At 40.0% G+C, this 21,275-nt stretch overlaps 1 protein-coding gene across 1 annotated transcript in view; it reads left to right on the top strand.

Moving 5' to 3' along the window:
• Window positions 1-1,500: 1,500 nt before the first annotated feature.
• Window positions 1,501-21,275, top strand: part of tnpo3 (transportin 3) — a 60,322-nt gene continuing 40,547 nt past the window's right edge. Inside the window, exons 1-11 of the mRNA XM_063072961.1 lie at window positions 1,501-1,830; window positions 4,583-4,783; window positions 5,672-5,745; window positions 6,216-6,372; window positions 7,007-7,150; window positions 7,743-7,918; window positions 10,147-10,285; window positions 12,077-12,223; window positions 13,826-13,933; window positions 19,117-19,208; window positions 21,101-21,240. Of these exons, the coding sequence (XP_062929031.1) occupies window positions 1,711-1,830; window positions 4,583-4,783; window positions 5,672-5,745; window positions 6,216-6,372; window positions 7,007-7,150; window positions 7,743-7,918; window positions 10,147-10,285; window positions 12,077-12,223; window positions 13,826-13,933; window positions 19,117-19,208; window positions 21,101-21,240 (1,498 nt within the window). The 5' untranslated portion in view covers window positions 1,501-1,710. The remainder of the gene's footprint in view (window positions 1,831-4,582; window positions 4,784-5,671; window positions 5,746-6,215; window positions 6,373-7,006; window positions 7,151-7,742; window positions 7,919-10,146; window positions 10,286-12,076; window positions 12,224-13,825; window positions 13,934-19,116; window positions 19,209-21,100; window positions 21,241-21,275) is intronic.

The following is a 21,275-nucleotide window of genomic DNA, read 5'->3' as shown; positions in this document are numbered from 1 at the left end:
CTTGTCTAGCTTTGTCCACACATGGCAACGCAACCAACACTGCCAGCATCTCCACTGTATACACCCCTAACTTATTAGATGTTCTTCTGCTGATTCCAATTCCTTTTGCTGGTATAGCCACCCCAAACCCTGTCACTCCTGTTTCAGGTTCCTTAGCACCATCCGTATAAACCTGAGTATATTCACTATACTCTTCCATCACATGACAGTTAAATGCATTTACCAAATCAGTTTTATATTTTCTTTTCCTTTTTACCTCTAACAAATGCCAGTCTATGTCAGGCCATACACGTTTCCATGGAGCTACAACCAGATAAACTACTGAAGGACTTATCCTTAGATCAACCACTCCACATTCTTTAGCAATATAATATCAAACTATTGTTAGTTTTCTGAAAGATATCTGAATAAGGCGCGTGGCCAAGTGATTGAGGCGTCAGTATACTGATCTGAAGGTTGCTAGTTTGAGCCTTGGCTGAGGCAGCGTGTGTACCCTTGAGCAAGGTACTTAACCACACATTGCTCTGCGACGACACCGGTACCAAGCTGTATGGGTCCTAATTCCCTTCCTTGGGCAACATCGGTGGCGTGGAGAGGGGAGACTTGCAGCATTGGGCAACTGCTGGTCTTCCATACAACCTTGCCCAGGCCTGCACCCTGGAAACCTTCCAAGGTGCAAATCCATGGTCTCACGAGACTAACGGATGCCTATATTTGAATAAGTTAGGAAAGGTTTTGAGGGTTATGAGCGAAATGGGAAAAGCTTACAAACACGAGAAAGTCTGCAGGTGCTGGAGATCCAAAGCAACACAGACAAAATGGTGGAGGAACACAGCAGGTCAGGCAGTATCTATGGAAAATGGATACTGTTTAACAATCAGTAAATGCCGACTGTTTACTCTTTTCCACAGATGCTGCCTAGCCTGTTGAGTTCTTCCAGCATTTTTGTGTGTGTTGTTTGGGACAACGTTATGATGGGCACCTTAGTTGGCCTGGACAAGTTGGACTAAAGCACCCATTTCTGTTCTGTAATATCTTATGGTTGTAATTTGTTCACAGCTGAGTTGTATTTTAATTCATCTACTCACTTGGTTTTATGATATATAGCCTCTCTTTTCAATGACTATCCGATACAGCCTCAAATATCTTTCACTTTCTTGAGGTGTGAGCACTAGGCAGATTCCACTGCTATTTTGACCTCACTTTGAATGCAAGCCTTGCTGTTTAACAATGTTTTCACCGCTTCTCACCTCTATTCTGTTCCCTTGCTGCGTTGTCACGTCTAGTATCACAAAAAGCAAGCAAATAACATTCCTGCTGAAATAAATATCATTGTCAAATGGGAGGCCCTTGTCAGTACACCCCAGAAAGCAGCGCCACGCCGCAGGATTGTCACAGAGGAGTTGTTCCGGGGAAGCGGGGGGTTTCCAGGGTGTGTCACGCCCTCTCTCTTCCCCCGGCCATTTCCTGTCTGCATGCTCTGGGTGTTCCAATCGGAACTCTTGTAGTGTGAGGCCGGAATCTGGTCTGAACTCAATGGCGGCTCTGAGACTCTGTGAGACGGTTTCAAATTAAAGAACTGAATTTTAATTTTAACCGTAGCTCACCAAACGAACTAAGCGGCTCACTGCTGCAGTTCGAGCGGGTTCCAGAACTAGAGCCCCACGTACTTGGTAAAGCGGTCAGAGTGGGGCCAGAGGCCCAGGCGCCATGGCCATGGACAGGCCCTCGCTCACTGTCGTTTACCAGGCCGTCAAAGCGCTTTATCACGACCCGGACCCCGCGGGCAAGGAACGCGCTTCCGTGTGGCTCGGCGAGTTCCAGAGATCGGTAAGTTCTGAAGTGTTGGGAGCCTAGCAACCGAGGCCCGGTCTGAAGCGGAGGCCTGGGAACCCAGAGGCGGAAATAAACACATCACAAGGGGATTGGGATCCGCAAGTTAGCAAACTTTATTCCATTTAGAACAACTTCAGAGATGTGAGATAACGGACTACACGACCCATGACGGTGGAGTTAATGAGCTCCACTTTGATCTCAGTAACTTCACTGTTGATATTTGCCCATGTTCATCCTCAAGTGAAAAATGATCCTTGTTAGAGGTTAGCATCAGAGAAGAAAATTATTCAAACATCGCCACATTCAATCAGTTTTATTGGCTGTAACCGAATTGAAGAGCATTAGATAAAGCACATTGTTTGTGATCCACTTCAAGTCATTAATTATGCGTTTTAATATTTAATTTGAAATTCTTAATAAATCAGGTTAAAGAAAACAATTACTAGTGCTAGAGAAAGGTCTAAATCAAGTGAAGATAGTGGAACTGGATGTAAGGAAATATTATTTGAATAGCAATCGATGAATTCTTCACCATACAAAAATGAACAGGAATTATGAAGCTGCATTGGTAGAGACAACACGAGTTGACATTTTAGATCATTACAGATTCCCGTGAAGCACTGATCTGAAATGATAAATCTTTTTTCTTGTTTCACAGTTGCTGTCTGATTGGGCTTTGCAGGTTTTTTATGGAGAGGAAATCAAAAATATCCAAGCTTTTTATAAATTTCCTTTTAGCAATTATATTCAAAGATGCACAAGAAATCAGTTTGACATCATTTAAGGTATTAGGTAATTTGACTAGTTAGAAAGCAGAGAAATCCAAACAGCGTAAAAAAAAATCAGTAACCCCTCGTATCAGTAGCTGTCTAAGAACCTTCCAAAGTGTGGCTGGAGGGAAGAGGGAGGGATGTTTAAGTGAAGGGAAATTTGTAAATTTGAAATCAAAAGTATTGCGCTCTATATCAACGATAACCAATGTCTGAAGGAAGGAAAAGTAAATTACATTAGTGAACATCTTTGAATCAAGGAGCTATGGTTTTAAAATGTTAAAATTTTAAAGGACATTTATCTGTTTTTATGAAGTTTTTGAGACAAGATTTAGAAGAATAATGTAATTAGAAAGGAATGTATTTCATCTAGTAAGTGTTACAAGGGTATGGCTTTACAGTGAAACTCAAGATATTGAAGGGTGATATGCAGACTTCACGTAGACAAGACCAGATTGAGCCCAGCTCACCTGAATCACAAGCAGCACCACTTTATTTCTCAGTTGAATATATACTTGTTGAGAACAATGAATTTTTTAATATGTTTGATTAAAAAAAACTTAAGGTAACCAATACTATGGAGGAAAAGTAGTTTCCCAGCACCCAATGTCTTATGTTCTTGGAATAAAGATATTTGAGAGAATATAGGTGCATTGATGATAATATTTTGTTCTTCACATTCTGGAAAGATAGAAATGGGGTTGCCACTCCATGTAACACAACTGTTTAAAAAAAGGAGGGAGGGAGAAAATATGGAACTGGAAGCCATTTAGTCATAATGAACAAAGACAGTACTTGAAACCATTTTAAGCATTTGCAAAAGTGCACTTCATAAATCACTTTTAAGCAGATGCATCGTGGCTATATGAAAGGGAAGCTATTTCAGACTGGTTATGGATTTTCTTTTGCAGGATCAGTAGGACTTCTAGGGTTGATAAGAGGTTCTGGTAATGTGGCATAAAAGACTGCTTATTAGATAAGGAATCACACAGGAATGGATGGAAGAGGGGTCAAAGTACTGGAAGAGAGGATGAATAAATGGCTCATGTTCAGGAGGACGTACGTTTACATGGGCAGCCACACTTCGTAGTTTAGTGACTATTGGCATTTAGAGCATTGAGTTGACTGAATGTACTGTGTGTAAAATATCTAAGTCTATTGATAATAAATGCTTGTCAATGGCTGGAAGTAAGTCTCTAAGGAAGGTGGCAAGAACTTATGTGCATCAGGAAGAAGGTAGTCGTGACATAGAAGGTGATTCATTTTGGTAGGAAGTAAAACATTTTCACTGATTAAATGCTTCAAGGAGTTGGTAGATAAAAGACTAAAGTTATTGTGTAATTATAGCAATTAGGAAAACAAATAGCATGTTGATCAAAAGAAACTTGATCTGATTTTTCAAGACTGAAGAGCTTTTAATGAGAGAGAAGGTCACCATACCATACACCAAGGTGACTGGGATCGCCAGTTTTCCTTGATCCTGATATGTACTGTTCTGGAACTTAGCATGAACAATGGCTTCTGTTAACCCTTTTTCAGTTTACTGTTCAAACAAAACTGTTTACAACAGAATTAAATATTCAGGGTACATAGTTTGTTGGTACAGGAACAAAGGGATAACCAGAAACCTTTGAGTATGATTTAAAGATGTGATATACGAGTAGTTATTCTTACAGTACCCGGACCATCTCAGGTATTATTCTTTGTAAAAACTGAATCCACATCAATGCACCATCTGATATATTCCATGATACCTTCCAGTACAATGCACATTTATCTTCAACTACTTCCTGTGAATATTCAGCTATGCAAAAACAATCATATTTTTGTAATTACATCTTATGGAATTGAGATCAAATGAAATGGAACTTGTTAACTACCTGAAACGGTGGTGGATTGAAATGTCTTTGGGATTTCTTGAGAGAATTGTGCCTCTTTTCTTCTCATAACATTCCCTTTTATCGTGCTTTCTTCAGGTATATGCTTGGGAGATTGCAGACCAGCTGCTTCAGTTACAGCAGGAAGTGGAGCTGTGCTACTTCGCAGCTCAGACAATGAAGATGAAAATTCAGACATCATTTAATGAACTTCCCCCAGAAACACATGCATCTCTACGAGACTCACTACTCACCCATATTCAGAACTTGAAAGACGTGTCTCCTGTGATTGTTACACAGGTCAGTTTTAGATGAGAAGGATTATGTGCAATCCCTTCTCTACTTCAAAATTTTATTATATAAATTATTTATGTGAGTTTCTCAACTAATAGCTCAGAATTGATTATTAAATTATTTTTTGTTCTGCTTGCTTCATGGCATAAGCACCCTACCTGTTGAAAGATGGTGCTTTTCTCAATGAAATTTGCTCTAGTTTCTTGTGTGATGATGTCCTACTCCCAGTTTATTCAATGCTAGACTTGATTAATGAAATGATTCTTTACACAGAAGGACAGTTTTGCAAAGGTTTAAATTGCACCAGGGGAAATTGCACGTGTATCAAACTAGCGTCTTGAATGACAATTGCATTAAAATCTCCCTAACCTGATTAAGCAGTCAGACATAAGTAGAAAAGAACTAAACCAGGATTTGGAATAAGATAATGGGCAACAGGGACCATTATCATGTGTTGTGGAAAATGGTTCTATGATCATCCACTATGGAATACTTGTTTCAGATTTCCCCAATATGTACTCTTACCCAGATTTAGCAAAGTAATGTTAAACTAAATATTAAAAAACTGCTGACTCGTATTAAGCAAACAATGAATTTCTCTAATAACTGAGAAGTATTAGCAGATCCTTCACTTTCTCCCTGTTCCTTTGGGATGCATTCAACCCAGATAAATCTGTTCTCTGCTGGCTAAAAGTATGTGCCCTGTTATCCAGACTTCAATTGAAAAATTACTCCCTACTGAATTACGGAATAAAAAATTATGTCAGTTCAGCACGAGTAGTGACTTGAGGATGGTTCAATGTAGGTTTCTCCTGCGAGTTCTGCTATGTAGAATAAATGAGTTTCTATACTGCGTTGTGGGTCCTGAAATATTTTCTCTTTCTCTCTCTCCAGCTTGCTCTGGCAATTGCAGATCTTGCCTTGCAAATGGCTACGTGGAAAGGATGTGTGCAAATGCTAACTGAAAAGTAAGTTATTACAGGATTTAGCTACTTCCTGATCACGGTCTAACAATGATAGCCAATTACTTCCCCTCTCCTTGCACCATTATTCCGCTAGAAGTTTGATAGGTATGTATGTATCAACCTGTTAATTCTGTCTGTCAAGTTAAAAGGCCTTCACCTAGTGAAAGTACAATGTTGTAGGTGTCTTCTAAAGTGTGAAGTAAACTTTGTGGTTTTGTGAAAGTGTACTGATTACTAGAAATCCTGCTAAAAGATCCTCCTGACACAAGCTGCACAGTTTTCATTCCAGTTGTGCTTGTAAAATATGAATTTAAATCCTTTTATTTAGGTCTTGAAAGCTATGGGTGGAAACAAGCTAGTGGCAAATTTGAGGGAAGTGTGGTGACGTGATTGGCTGTACATAAACAACTGGTTTAGTAGTAATCATCTTTAATTTAAGAAGTGGCATTGATTCATCATTGCTTTAATTTCAGGTATGGCAATGACCCCTCATCCCTGTCCTTCTTGTTAGAAATCTTGACTGTGCTCCCAGAGGAAGTTCACAGTCGTTCCCTTCGAATAGGAGCCAACCGCCGCACTGAAATCATTGAGGACCTGGCATACTCCTCAAGCACGGTGGTATCGATGCTGGTATGTATGTAATGTTACTATCCAGAGGGTAACAAATCTTAGAAGGAGTTGTTTCTCTTTCAAGTTCAGAGCATTCGCCCTTTCATCTTAATCTCTCCTTTACCACTGTTTTTCAATTCTGCGACTCAATCTGGTGAACTTCCACTGCCAGGGAAATAAAAACCATTTCCTTTTGTCAAACTTGCTTCTGCAGGGAATTTTTGGGATAAATCATATAGATTTGAAGGAGAAGATTACTAAATTTAGGCCGAATTGAGTACAAAGCAACAAGTAAAAGAAGTTTAAATTAGAAGTTGTATGAGGAACAATCAGGTGTTTCTGAAGGAGCCCAAATTTCAGCATGGTTGATAGGCTATTCGATACTGTCTTTATCCAAGTTCTTTGTAATCTTAATTCTGCATTTGAAGTTGATGTGTACGTGTGAGTTTTGAATGAGTTTAAATTGATCCATCCCATGTGGGTGAGCAGATTGCCCACATGAAATGTCAAGGTCTGTATGTGAATTACTACCACTTTGAGGTACCAGAGTGTAGGCAGCCAGTTGTAGACCCATGCATGATCCACAGCTTCTGTAAATCAGAAAAACTTCTTGCTATGTCATGAAGATCCATAATGGCCATCTCTTTTTCCCCAGACAGCATGTACAGAGAGTAGTGGCAATGAGGAGAAGACACTGATAAAAGTATTCCGGTGCTTGGGCAGCTGGTTTAACCTGGGTATTTTGGATAGTAACTTCATGGCAAATAATCGACTACTGTTAATCCTTTTTCAAGTTTTGGTGAGTACTTCAGGGCAAACTGCCTCGTTGACATAGGCTTATTGCTTCAATTGATCTTGTATTTCTTTAAGTTGGGGAGGATCACTGATAGCTTTCATCGTTTCTGCTGTAGATAATGCCTTAGTTATGTAACACACTGGTATGTAATTGTTGAGACATTTTCATGACTGATTGCTGGCATTTTACTTGAACCTGGTCACTGAAACAAACCCAGTTAGACGCCATGTGCCAGTTATTTAGTAGACAGGGGTCATCTTTATTCTAATATCTCCGATACCTGTATTAAAAGACAAAAAAAAGTTGTGACATCACTCTATGTCCTAGAGTTAATGACTTTTTTGGTAGATGATTGGCACACAGGGCTTGTTGATTTTGTGAATTGTCCATGTTCCTCTCCCACCAACACAGATTTTGTCTCTGTCTTTGACGTGTACCATGGAGTAGACAGGACATCTAATAGCAAGAGCATCATTAGTGATCTCAAATCTGGTCACCCTTCTGCATTTTTCAGAGAGGGCCCTTGTTGACATGGGGTGGAATTCTTGATTGTTCTCCCAAACTAAATGATGAATATTTTTCTTTCTTTTCTCAGCAACGTGATGATACATCAACAAACCTGCATGAGGCTGCATCAGACTGTATCTGTTCAGCACTCTATGCCATTGAGAATGTAGAGTCAGCCCTACCTTTGGCTTTGTGTCTGTTTCAGGGTGTCCTAACTCTAGAATCTGCTTATCATATGGCAGTGGCACGTGAGGATCTTGATAAGTAAGAATCTTTTTAACTTGATCATATGTAGATAATATAATCTGATGTTGATGCCAAAATTGAGTGTTCATTGGGCAGTTCTGTTATAAATTAAAGTTCTGTTCAAGATTGTTTAATGTCATTTCCTGCACTCAATGTAAAAGAGAATGAAATGATTGTTACTCTATATATAATGCTGTATAAAAAACACAAGATAAAGAGCATAATAAAAAAACCACAATATACATGAGCTTCACACATCAAAGTTGCTGGTGAACGCAGCAGGCCAGGCAGCATCTATAGGAAGAGGCGCAGTCGACGTTTCAGGCCGAGACCCTTCGTCAGGACTAACTGAAGGACTCTTCCTTCAGTTAGTCCTGACGAAGGGTCTCGGCCTGAAACGTCGACTGCGCCTCTTCCTATAGATGCTGCCTGGCCTGCTGCGTTCACCAGCAACTTTGATGTGTGTTGCTTGAATTTCCAGCATCTGCAGAATTCCTGTTATATACATGAGCTTGTTTGCATTCATTGTATGCTACATAAATTTATGCTAGACTGTACATAAGGAGACGGGGGAAAAAATAAAGTAATGGTGGAGGTGTTTATCAGCCTTACTGCCTGGGAAAGTAACTATTTTTGAGTCTGCTGGTCCTGGCATGAATGCTGTGTAGTCTCCTTTATGGGAGTGGGACAAACAGTCTGTAAACAGGGTGGGTGGGATCCTCCATGATGTTACTGGACCTTTTTTGGCATTTATAGTGGACGTTGTTGCAATGATGGCATCATTGTTGAATAACTCGGCTGGTAACTTGAGTCGTGGAATGTGAAATCATGATGTCAAATCCAGTTGCAAAAATAGGGGATCTGTTTCACAAATAATCAGCACATATCTTACAGGGCATCCCAGAGGAAAATATCCACATGAGAAACAACATGTCTTTATTAATTTTGACGTTTTCCTTCAGATGCCCAGTAACATACACTCAGTGGTCACTTTATGAGGTACAGGAATGGAACCTAGCATGATCTTCTGCTATAGCCCATCCATTTCAGTGTTCAGCTTGGGTATTCAGAAATGTTCTTCTGCACACCATGTGATTATTTGAGTTACTGTGTTTCCTTGTCAGCGTGAACCAGTCTGGCTATTCTCTGACCTCTCTCATGAACAGGGCACTTTTGCCCACAGTACTGCCCTCACTGGATTTTTTTTGTTTTTTTGTTTTTCTCACTTCAGAAACTGTTGTAAGTGAAAATTTCAGGATATTAGCAGTTTCTGAGATACTCAAACCTCCCTGTCTGGCACCAACAATCATTCCACTGCCAAAGTCCCTTAGATCACGTTTATTCACCATTCTGCTATTTGACCTGAACAACAACTGAACCTCTTGACCATGCCTGCATACTTTAATGCATTGAGTTGCTGCAACATGATTGGCTGATTAGATATTTGCATTTTTGAGCAAGTGTATATGTATACCTAATAAAGTGCCCACAGAGTGTGTGGGTCTTGATTAATTGTACACAGAAAGTTCAGTTGGTCAGTGAGCTATTCATGTTCTTAAAGGACAGTTCATAGCTGACGTAAAAACTCAATTTGGTAACATTTTCTATATTTTTACATGTAGATAATGTACACATTTTAATGTTAGTTTTCAACTCTGCTTTTTATTTATTAGTAAAAGCTAATATTTAACTTCATATTCCCATATTTAACTTTATGTGGCACCAATCATGGCAATGCAGTTCACTTTAAAATAAACTCTTAGCTGAGTGCATTGCACGGAAAGACATAGGAGTGGAATAGGTCATTTGACCCATCGAGTCTGCTCCCTCGTTCTTTCATGACTGACTTATTATCCCTCTCAACCCTATTCTGCTTTCTGCCCATAACCTTTGACACTTTGACTAATCAAGAACCTATTAACCTCTGCTTTAAGTATACCCAATGAAAGCAGCTTGGTACTATCTTCTCAAGGGCATTTTAGGATGTTTACCCTCAAGGCCTTGTAATTGTATTACAGAACTTTACAAAACTTTTTACCTGTGGTTTAACCATTATTCTCTGCACAACTTGCTTGCTCTTTTCTGCCGTTTAAATTAATCTGATTCAAATGATGTGAATGCTCTCTAGACCATAATATGATCTTCATTTGTGCTCTCCTAATTTAAGATTTTTTAAGAAACATTTTGATGGAATGAATTTTGTTCTGAAATTCATGCTAATCTCTGGTCATTCCTCCATTATGCAGAGTTCTGAATTATTGCCGTATTTTTACTGAGTTGTCGGAAACATTTCTGGATGTGATTGTACAGACCCCAGGACAAGGGCTTGGAGACCTGCGGACATTGGAACTATTATTGATCTGTGCAGGGCATGCACAGTACGAGGTAGGAACTGAAGCGTGACGACAGACTTGGGCAAAGATTTAACTGCTTTATGCTTGATAAATTGCAATACAACTTTTCCTTGTACAGTTCTGAAAATGAGTTGAAACAGTCAGGGTCTTGTTCATCTGACTGAAACTGCTCTTTTTTCCAATCCAAGGGGAGTATATGTGCCTGATAGTGAAATATTGAGCATTTGAACATTAATTACAGCCTGATCTTGCCCAACCCCCAGCAGATCAGGTAATATGAGACCTTGTGATTTATCTAAATTCTTGTAAATTCAGATGAATTTTAATAGACTCCTTTCCATCCTGGCAGAAATCAGCTAACTTACCTTTAACTAGAACTGGGAGACTGATTTCCACAAATTGAAATGCAAAAAGAACTGAGCCAATAAAATATGAGCATATTAAGTTGGAGTGGGTGTCCTGGGGGAGGAGGTTAGTGGGATGGTATGATGTTCAGAAACTTGTTATTGTGTATTTAGCAGGTTGTTAGAATATCGACGTACGACTTTTATTCAATAAATTATTGTGACTACAAAATAATGGTGGCCCCACTCTGATATTCTCAGATTCCACTAGATCTGTGAAAGAAGAGAGCAATGCAGTTATCGAATGTGATCTGCAACACTTAGGTTATTTTGGGAATACGTTGTTGCATTGCAAAAAGAACGAGAAAAGCTTACACTGAAATGCACCTTTTATGAGCATGGAATATTCCAAATTGCAGATAAGGTGTACTTTTTGAAAGTATAATTATGTCTCTGTCAGATTCTGCAACCACTATTTTGAGTACAGTGGACCTGCACCAATTGTATAAGTCTTGACTCAATCTTCCATCCGTGGACTCACTTTACACCGCACGCTGTCGGAGCAGTGCTGCCAGGATAATCAAAGACACGACCCACCCAGCCAACAGACTTTTCGTCCTCTTCCCTCCGGGAGAAGGTTCAGGAGCTTGAAGACTTGTACGGCTAGGTTTGGGAACAGCTTCTTTCCAACTGTGATAGACTGCTGAACGGATCCTGACCCGGATCTGGGCCGTACCCTCCAAATATTCGGACCTGCCTCTCGGTTTTTTCGCATTACCTTACTTCCCATTTTTCTATTTCTATTTATGATTTATAATTTAAATTTTTAATATTTACTAATTTTAACTATTTTTAATATTTTTAATATTTGTAATTCAGGGAGTGTGAAGTGCAGAATCAAATATCGCTGTGATGATTGTACGTTCTAGTACCAATTGTTTGGCGACTATAAAGTATATCTGCTGTTTATTTACTTTGAAATATTCAATTAAAATTTAATGATACATGCCAGCGAAACTAAATCTGATTCTGAAATATTCACTGGGCTTTCTAATTAATCTTAAAAAAAAGCTAGTAGTAGAATAAACAATGGGCTAAATCCAGGTTTGGATTTGCATAAAGACAGAAGTGCTATTTTGCATTTCTGTTTTAGATTCAAATTTTATCCTCTTGTTTTTGATTTTTTTTTACTATGCCTCCAACATACAGCTCATCTGAGTGTTTTCTGATTCAATGCTGATGAAGGTTGTAAAATCAATAGTTTTTGAGTAGAACGTGGTTACAAATTCTGCACTGATAGCCTGAATCTATTTTGAAGGAGTAATTTGACGGTATTTGCTAGTATTTAGGAGGACTGTGTGAACAATTAACATCAGCTACTAGGCTATTTTTTCTGTGTTATCAAAGCTGTATTGTAAGTATTTTTCTGAATTGGTCTATCTCCTATTGATGTGTTGATGACTTTCTTCTTCATCCAGGTAGCAGAAATCAGCTTTAACTTCTGGTACAGATTGGGAGAGTACCTCTACAAAATGAGTGATCCATCACGACATGCTGTCTTTCGACCTTATATCCAGCGATTGCTTCATGCCTTGGCCCGGCACTGCCAGCTGGAACCAGATCATGTACGTTTTTGAGGAATTTGCATGTAAAATTTTTAAAACTGAGCAGCTAGTTGAGATGAGCTACTTTTGGGTGATGATTTATCAGTGACCAGGAGGAAACAGTTTGCTGTGGTTTTGTGCATAATCTGAGGAGGCTTTTTCTGATTTTGTGGCTTAAGAACGATATATAATTTATGTATTATTATCATACAGCGCGGAGTTGGGCTCTTCAAACCATGCTACCCAGAAATCTTCCAATTTTAATCCTGGCCTAATTAAGGGACAATTTACAATGACAGATTAACCTACCAACCAGTTTTTTTTTAACGTGGGAGGAAACCGGAGCACCCAGAAGAAGCCCATGCAGTCATGGGGAGAACATGCAAACTCCTTACAAACAGCAATGGGATTTAAACCCGGGTCACTGGTACTGTAAAGCGCTGTGCTACCGTGCCATGCCAGATTGTGTTTGCAGTTATATCTTAAGTCACGTGTCCCTTCAAGTCCTCCTTGTGTTGCTCTTTTCATCCTTGTGAATCTGGACTCAGTAGTTTCAACATTAGTCATGTCACTATAAAGTGACAGCTATTTTTCTCCAGACCTGTCGAAGGGTTTCGGCCTAAAATGTTGACTACTTTTTTCCATAGATGCTACCTATCCTGCTGAGCTCCTCCAACATTTTGTGTGTGTAACTAAAGTGAGCACTGTTCCTAAACTTGCATTTTCCAGTTGGTCCATTCAGTGTAGGAGATACTGGCATTTTTATTTTCATCCCTTTTCTGAATTGTTGCGTTCAGTTGCTGCATTCCTAACTCTCAGTTCGTAAGGTCACATCTAGGTTGCTTCCCTGGTCCCCAAATGTCTGCTGGATTTATTGCCTCTGGTTCTCAATTCTGTTCTGTTTGCTCCAGACTCACGAGTGCTCAGATGTGGCACACGTGCTGGCACCTAGCCGTGAAGTCAAAATGTAGCATGTTTATTTCTGATGAGCTGTGTCAATTTGACTGAGTCCAAAAATTTATAACCTTATTTTTTTTATATGGCATGAATCTGAGACATGCAGTCAGGTAGTTCAACTCTAATGTCCATAGAAGATTAACTGGACAGGGATGGTTTATGAGCAGACAGATTTTTGGAAGGATGTGAAATCTAACATTTATTTATTTATTGAGATACAGCAAGGAATGAGTTCTTCCAGCCCTTTGAGCCCTACCACCCAGCAATCCCTGATTTAAACCCAGCCTAATCACAGGAGAATTTACAATGACCAATTAACCTGCTAACTGCTATGTTGTTTGACTATGGAAGGAAACCGGAGCATCCAGGGAAAACTATACATTCTATGGGGAGGATGTAGAGTTCATGTTGGATTTGAACTCTGAATTCCGATGCTCTGAGCTGTCATAGCTACACCACTGTGCCGCCCTTCATCAGCTACCACTACTGCCAAAACATTCTAATAATCCTCTTCTAGTAGTTCATTATCCTGTAAGAATGATTTATTTTTAAATCTATAGATCTGATTAAATCTGTGAATTTTGTTTCTCTCTCTTCCAGCCCCTGGCCTTTCTCCAAGATATATAGCTTGTTTATTTGTATCTCACCTGTTTCTTTCTTCTGCAGGAAGGAATTCCAGAAGATTCTGATGACTTTGGAGAGTTCCGCATGAGGGTGTCAGATCTTGTGAAGGATGTGATATTCCTGGTTGGATCAATGGAATGTTTCACCCAGGTGATTATTTGCTAGATTCATACAAAGTTAAGCCAAGTTGTGATTTAAAGGAAATAGTGTGTGTATATATATGAATTTGGATCCTGAAGATGGTACTTTTGAATTTGCTTCTAAAGGTAGAGTATTGATGCAGTGCTTAAGTTACCAGGCTAATAACCCAGAGGTGTGAATGAGCAAACCTTACATGAGTTGAAATCCTGCCCTAATCATTTTTTGCAGTGACCACAAAAACTGGATTGTTATGAAAACAGACACAAATTCACCCATGTCCCTGATAGGATGCAATCTTCCATCCTGAACTGGTCTATAACTCCTTAGTTGGTGCTTGTGTTCCCTCTGAGTCAAAGAATTGCATGATCTATTCTGAATCCATCTGTCTGAGGTAGCAGAATTTCATTGGAGTAAAGGAAATTACAGTGTTATGAGAGATGAGTTGGCCAAATTAAATTAGAAGCAGATGCTGGCCAGGATGACAGCAGAGGAGCAATGGTGTGAGTTTCTGGGAAAAATGAAGGTGCAGGATAGATGTATTCCACAAACAAAGAAATAATCAAATGGTAAAATAGTACAACCATGGCTGGCAAGGGAAGTCAAAGCTAAAGTAAAGCAAAAGAGAAGGCATACAACAAAAAAATTAGCAGTGAGGTAGAAGATTGGGAAGCTCTTAAAAGCCTGCGTTTGAAAAACAGCTGAACTGTTGGAAAGTCTGAAAAGCATCACCAAGTATTTGTAGTGGCCAGTGAGTGTTATGAACCGCCCCCCCACCCCCACCCCCAGGGTGCCTCCCTGGCAGATGTGGATCAGGTTATATCCAGTTTGATGAAGACTAGTGGGAAGATAGAGGATTGGGAGGCTTTTGAAAACCTACAAAGAGCAACTAAAAGAATCATTAGAAGGGAAAAGATGAAATATGAAAGCAAGCTAGCAAACAATGTTTGTAAAGTATGTAAAAAAATAAGAGATGAGAGTGGATATAGGACCGCTAGAAAATGAGGCAAGAGAAGTAATAATGGGGGACAAGGAGATGGTAGATGAACTAAATGAGTATTTTGCATCAGTCTTCACTGTGGAAGACACAAGCAGTGTGCCAGATGTGTGTGAAGGAAGAGAAGTGAGTGCAGTTGCTATTACAAGGGAGAAGGTGCTCAAAAAGCTGAAAGAGCTAAGGGTACATAAGTCACCCGGACCAGATGAATTGCACCTTAGTGTTCTGTAAGAGGTTAGCAGACAACCCACCCTGCAAAAACTCATTTCAGGGAGGTAGCACCATCAATTTGCGGGAGACTCCTGGAACTTCGGGGAGAGGTGGGATGTCTGTAATAGAGTAGCTCTTTAGCAGCTAGCCAATAACGTTAGCTATGCTAATGAATGAATGACACCTGTTAAACTCACCTCAACATGTCTTTTACATTTTAACCCACCATGGGCAATAGAAAAGCCACTGTTGCAAACAGGTCAGCGAGCAACACTGTCATTATTTTTGACGCCTATTAGGCAGGGGTACACTTTAGTGTAGTCTGGGGTGACGTACGTTTTATATTTTCTTTTTTTGGAACACTCTTGTCATGGCGCGCATGCTCTCTCTTGCTCTCTCCCGCTCTCTCTTGCTCTCGTGCTCGCTCGCTCTCAAAAAAAAATCAATTTCCGGGATATTGTATATAATTTGCGGGCACCAGGGAGCCACTATCGATATGCGGGAGACTTCCGGGAGAGGTGGGATGTCTGAGATAGCTCTAGAGCTTGTGGAGGCATTAGAAATGATCTTTCAAAAATCATTGGACTTTGGCATGGTGCTAGAGAACTGGAAAATTGTAAATGTCACTCGACTCTTTAAGAAAACAGAAAAGAAATTATTGACCAGTTAGCCTGAGTGTTTGGGAAGATGTTGGAGTCAATTGTTAAGGATGAGGTTATGGAGTTAGCAGTAAGGGAAAATCTTGCCTGATGAACCTGTTGGAATTCTTTGAGGAGATTACAAGTAGGATAGATAAAGGGGATGCAGTGGAGGTTGTGTATCTGGACTTACAGAAGACCTTTGACAAGGTACCACACACGAGGCTGCTTACCAATTTAAGAGCCCATGGTATTACAGGAAAGTTACTGGTGTGGTTAGAGCATTTGCTGATTGGTAGGAGGCAGTGAGTGGGAATAAAAGGATCCTCTTCCGGTTGGCTGCCAGTAACTACTGGTGTTCCATCAGGGTTGGTGTTGGGACCACTTTTTATGCTGTATGTCAGTGACTTAGATGATGGAATCAATGGTTTTGTTGCCAAATTTGCAGATGATAAGAGGATTGGTGGAGGGGCAGGTAGTGTTGAAACAGGGAGGCTGCAGAAGGACTTAGGCTACGTTCACACTAGACCGGATAATTTTGAAAACGCCGGTTTCACATAAAAACGATAGGCGTCCACTCTAGGCATTTTTGAAAATACCTCTGTCCACATTAAAATGGGTATTTGGGCGAATCGCCTCCTACTGGGCATGTGCAGGACACATCTACAGAAAACAAGCGAAGAGGAAACGGTATACTTGGTGTGTGTTTGTCCAGTTACAGACTAGAAAAACTTAAAAGGAAATTGCCAAACGACAGACAGCTGTTGGCTCTGGCGCAGGAGGACTTAAAACTGAAAAAACAAGTACTGGAGTGTATGGAGGTAACCGATAAGGAGTTTACGGACAGTATGACCCGGCTGACGACGAAGATTGGAAAAATTGACACAATACCAGCCTCACAGCCACTACAATAGCTACACATACCGACATACAGACCCCACCAACATCTTCCCCACTCCCACAGAGGTCACCCTGGAAACATTTCCTACAGCCATAGTCTCTTCACCGATGAAAGGGACGACAGGTTTTTTTAAATCTCCAGTTACCCCGTACACACTACAACACCCAGCTGGCGTTTTCAGATTTAAACACTCTGGAGAGCGTTTTTGAAAAGCTCTGTTTTCGGGGGAGGAAAACGCCGTTTCAGTGGGTAGATGGAGGGTCAAAACGAACAGAGAAAGCTTCGTTTATGGATTACCCGGTCTAGTGTGGATGTAGCCTTAGACAGATTAGGAAAATGGGCAAGAAAGTGGCAAATGAAATACAATGTTGGAAAATGCATAGTCATGCAGACTAATTACTAAAGGGGAAGAAAATCCAAAAATCTGAGGTGCAATGGGATTTGGGAGTCTTTGGGCAGAACGCTCTAAAGGTTAACTTGCAGGTAGTCAGTGGTAAGGAAGGCAAATATAATGGTAGCATTCATTTCAAGAGACCTAGAATGCTAGAGCAGAGATGTGATGCTGAGGCTTTGTAAGACACTGGTGAGGCTCCACCTTGAGTATTGTGAACAGTTTTGAGCTCCTCATGTAAGAACAGATGTGCAGGCATTGGAGAGGGTTCAAGGGAGGTTCACAAGGATGATTCCAAGAACGAAGGAGTTATCATATGAGGAATGTTTGATGGCTCTGAGAATGTGCTCGCTGGAATTTAGAAGGAAGGGTGGGGGGGGGGGATTCTCATTGAAACTTTTTGAATGTTGAAAGACCAAGACATGGGAAGGATGTTTCCCATGGTGGGGAGTCTAGGACAAAGAGGGCGCAGCCTCAAGATAGTCCGTTTAAAAGAGATGCACAGTAACTTCTTTAGCCAGAGAAAGTGAATGTGTGGAATTTGTTGCTGCAGGTGGCTATGGAGGCCAGGTCATTGGGTGTATTTAGGGCAGAGCTTAATAGGTTCTTGATTGGACATGGCATCAAAGGTTACTGGGAGAAGTCCGGGGAATGGGGCTGAAGAGGGGGAAAAGGGGATCAGCCATGATTGAATGGTGGAGCAGACTCGATGGGCCAAAGGCCTAGTTCTGCTCCTATGTCTTATGGTTTAAAACAATTTACTGCTACACAATGAGATAGAAACTTTTTTATTAGTCCTGGATTTGTCTATGATAATTGCACTTGTTCACAGGCAGGGCAAGGTAATTAAATAGTTGACTAGAGTACACATTAGAATAATTGCACTTGCCATTATCATGCACATTGAATGCAGAGAACAATCCTGGAAATTTAAAAAAATGATTAGACAAAGATAGGCTCCAAATAAAAGAAAGAAATGTTACAGAATGTTGTATGTAGATTTAAGGAATATTTTCAATTAAAAATAAATTGCCTATGAAGCACCATAAGTGCAGTAAAACATTTTGAGGCATTTACCAGCAGTATAACAACAAACCTTGACATCTAACCACAGCAGGTGCTATTAAGGCAGATGACCAAAGCTTAGCTGAGGAGGTGGTTTTTAAATACGATGTTAATGTACAAAAGTAATTTGTAATTTAGAAAGAGTGTCTGAAGGTAAGATTTTTTGGCTGACTGGAGTGATTATAGCCCAAGGATGCTCAAGAACTAAAAATGATTAATTGAGATATCTTGAAATGTAATGCTGATGCTGATTGTAGGGAGAATGGATAAAATTACATCGGCATTGAATGGCATGTGGAAAACTACATTTCTGATTAAATATGCCTTTCAGAATCAGAATCAGGTTTATTATCACCAGCATGTGATGTGAAATTAATTTAGCAGCACCAGTTCAATGCAATACATAATCTAGCAGAAAAAAATAATAATAAATAAACAAGTAAGTCCATTATGTATATTGAATAGATTTTAAAATGTGCAAAAACAGAAATACTGTATATTTTTTAAAAAAGTGAGGTAGTGTCCAAAGACTCATAGAAACATGGAAAACCTACAGCAAAATACAGGCCCTTTGGCCCACAAAGTTGTGCCGAACATGTCCCTACCATAGAAATTGCTAGGGTTACCCATAGCCCTCTATTTTTCTATCCAAAAGTCTCCTAAAGGACCTATCATATCCGCCTCCACCACCGTTGCCGGCAGCCCATTCCACACACTCACCACTCTCTGCGTAAAAAAACTTACCCCTGACATCTCCTCTGTACCTAATCCCCAGCACCTTAAACCTGTGCCCTCTTGTGGCAGCCATTTCAGCCCTGGGAAAAAGCCTCTGGAAATTATTCAGTGGTTAAAATTGTGTAAATAGAGTTATGAAACAGTTCTGCCATAATCTGATGGTGAAACTCTTGAAGGGTTAAATAGATAACACCTGATTTTTATATTAGTAATACTTTGTAATTTTAATGTCATGCAATGCCTCATTTATCTTCTAAGCTTTACTCGACATTGAAAGACAGTGGACCTTCTTGGGAGATCACAGAAGCTGTTCTCTTTATCATGGCTTCCATAGCGAAGAGTGTGGATCCGTAAGTAGTTGAATGTACTTAGAATATATTGGAACTGTTCCTACAGAAGAGGGTATTGACATAGAGCATTGAGTTGATCCTTACCGAGACGTCCTTCACTTTCCGAAATATCTTCATCCATTTTAAAATCTTGGTCTTCTTCATTTTTATCTTAATATGGTTGATGTTTAGTTTGAACTTGGTAGACCAAGGTGCTTATTTTCATGTTAAAACTCTCTGTGCTCTTTGACTGTTTCAAACCACTTGCAGTAGAGTCCATTAGTTGAAAAGTTGGGGCTGGGGGCAATCCTTTTCTACGGTAAGTTTTGTGATAATGAGTTTGTACACACTGTTGATTCAAAGCTCAGTAGAAATTTCATTAGTTATTTTTGAATCCTCACTTGGAATTTTTGGGTAAAAATGTTTTGTCTTGCTTATTCTTAAATATTTTATTTTTTTCCTCCTGGGATTTGAACTTCTATCTACTTAACTATTAAGACAAATTTTATTTACTTGTGTTGAAAATTACTGATGTGATCCCCAAATCAAATCTGACCAGATTGTATTCCCATTTCCTGGATCTTTTCTAGAAGGTGCACTTGTGTGGACATGGGTTGAAAGAAGACTTGTACAGTGCTGTTAAATTTCCTGAGAAAAGTAGTGGTATCTGAATGGGAAACAGACGTCACATGGCCTGACATCCCTTGTAGAGCTGATGGGACTTGATTAACGGGAATTTCCAGTGTGTTCTGGGATTGGGTGCTTCATCAGACTGCTGCAGGGAAATATGGGGAATATCGTTGTTTTTAAATTTCCTTTTCCTACTTCCTCTTTCTATTGAAATTGGTAGGTTCAGATTCCAGGACTGAAGCACAGTCTAGACTGACACCAGTAACAGTTCTTCATAGTATTTTACTTCATCATACACTCTACTGATTGGTCATTGTGCTCTATCTATTTCTAAAGAATCGATCAGAACGGGTAAGACAAGGGAACACACACCAGTCCTTAGAGAATGATCGGAAGTGGAGAGAGTGAGCAGTTTCAAGTTCTTGGGTGTCAGTATTTCTGAGGACCTTACCTGGACCCAACATATCGATGCAGCTATGTTTCATTAGGAGTTTGAGGTGATTTGGTACGTCACCAAAAACATTCGCAAAGTTCTACAGTCGTACCTTGGAGAACATTCTATCTGGCTGTATCACCGTCTGGTATGGGTCGGGGTGGGGGGGGGGTAGGGCTACTGCACAAGATCGAGGTAAGCTGCTGAGAGTTGTAAAATTAGCCAGCTCCACTGTAGGCACTAGCCTACGTAGAATCCAGGTCATCTTCAAGGAGCAGTGCCTCAGAAAGGCAGTATCCATAATTAGGACCTCCAGCACCCAGGGCATGCCCTTTCCTCATTGCTACCATCAGGAAGGAGGTACAGAAGCCGGATGGCACACACTCAGTGATTCAGGAACAGCTTCCTCCCTCTGCCATCTGATTTCTGAATGGACATTGAACCCATGTACGCAACTTCACTTCTTTTTTATATCCTATTTTTAAGCTATTTGAGATATATATTTACAGTAATTCAGAGCTTTCTTTTTCTCTCTTTTATCATGTATTGCATTGTACTTCTGCCACAAAGTTAACAAATTTCACAACGTATGCCAGTGATATTCTGATTCTTCTGGTCGACATCATTAAATAATAGTTGCGAGTTCTATATGTTAGTATCCATGACTCTGACCATTAAAACTTGTATAAACAAATCATTCACCTGATTGTGATTGTGCTTTGTGCAATAAAAACATTTAATGCATTTCTTTACATATCTGTTTACTGCACTTGCATGTAAGACTAAATATAGGAAAACAAAACTCAATTTGCAAACTCATTGTCTTTTTTGTGCCTTTTTGTTGTTGCAGTGACAATAACCCTACCCTAGCTGAAGTGCTTGAGGCTGTGGTCCAGCTCCCGGACACTGTGCACATTGCAGTCCGATTCACTAGCATTGAACTAGTTGGAGAACTGAACGAGGTTGTTGATAGAAATCCCAGATTCTTAGGTGTGTAAAATCTTTGTATGATGCTGCAGCTATAA

This window comes from Mobula hypostoma, chromosome 20 (genome assembly GCF_963921235.1).
Source record: "Mobula hypostoma chromosome 20, sMobHyp1.1, whole genome shotgun sequence".
In the NCBI taxonomy this organism is placed as follows: Eukaryota; Metazoa; Chordata; class Chondrichthyes; order Myliobatiformes; family Myliobatidae; genus Mobula; species Mobula hypostoma.
The sequence above is the reverse complement of the archived record's forward strand: the minus strand, read 5'-3'. Positions and strand labels throughout refer to the sequence as shown.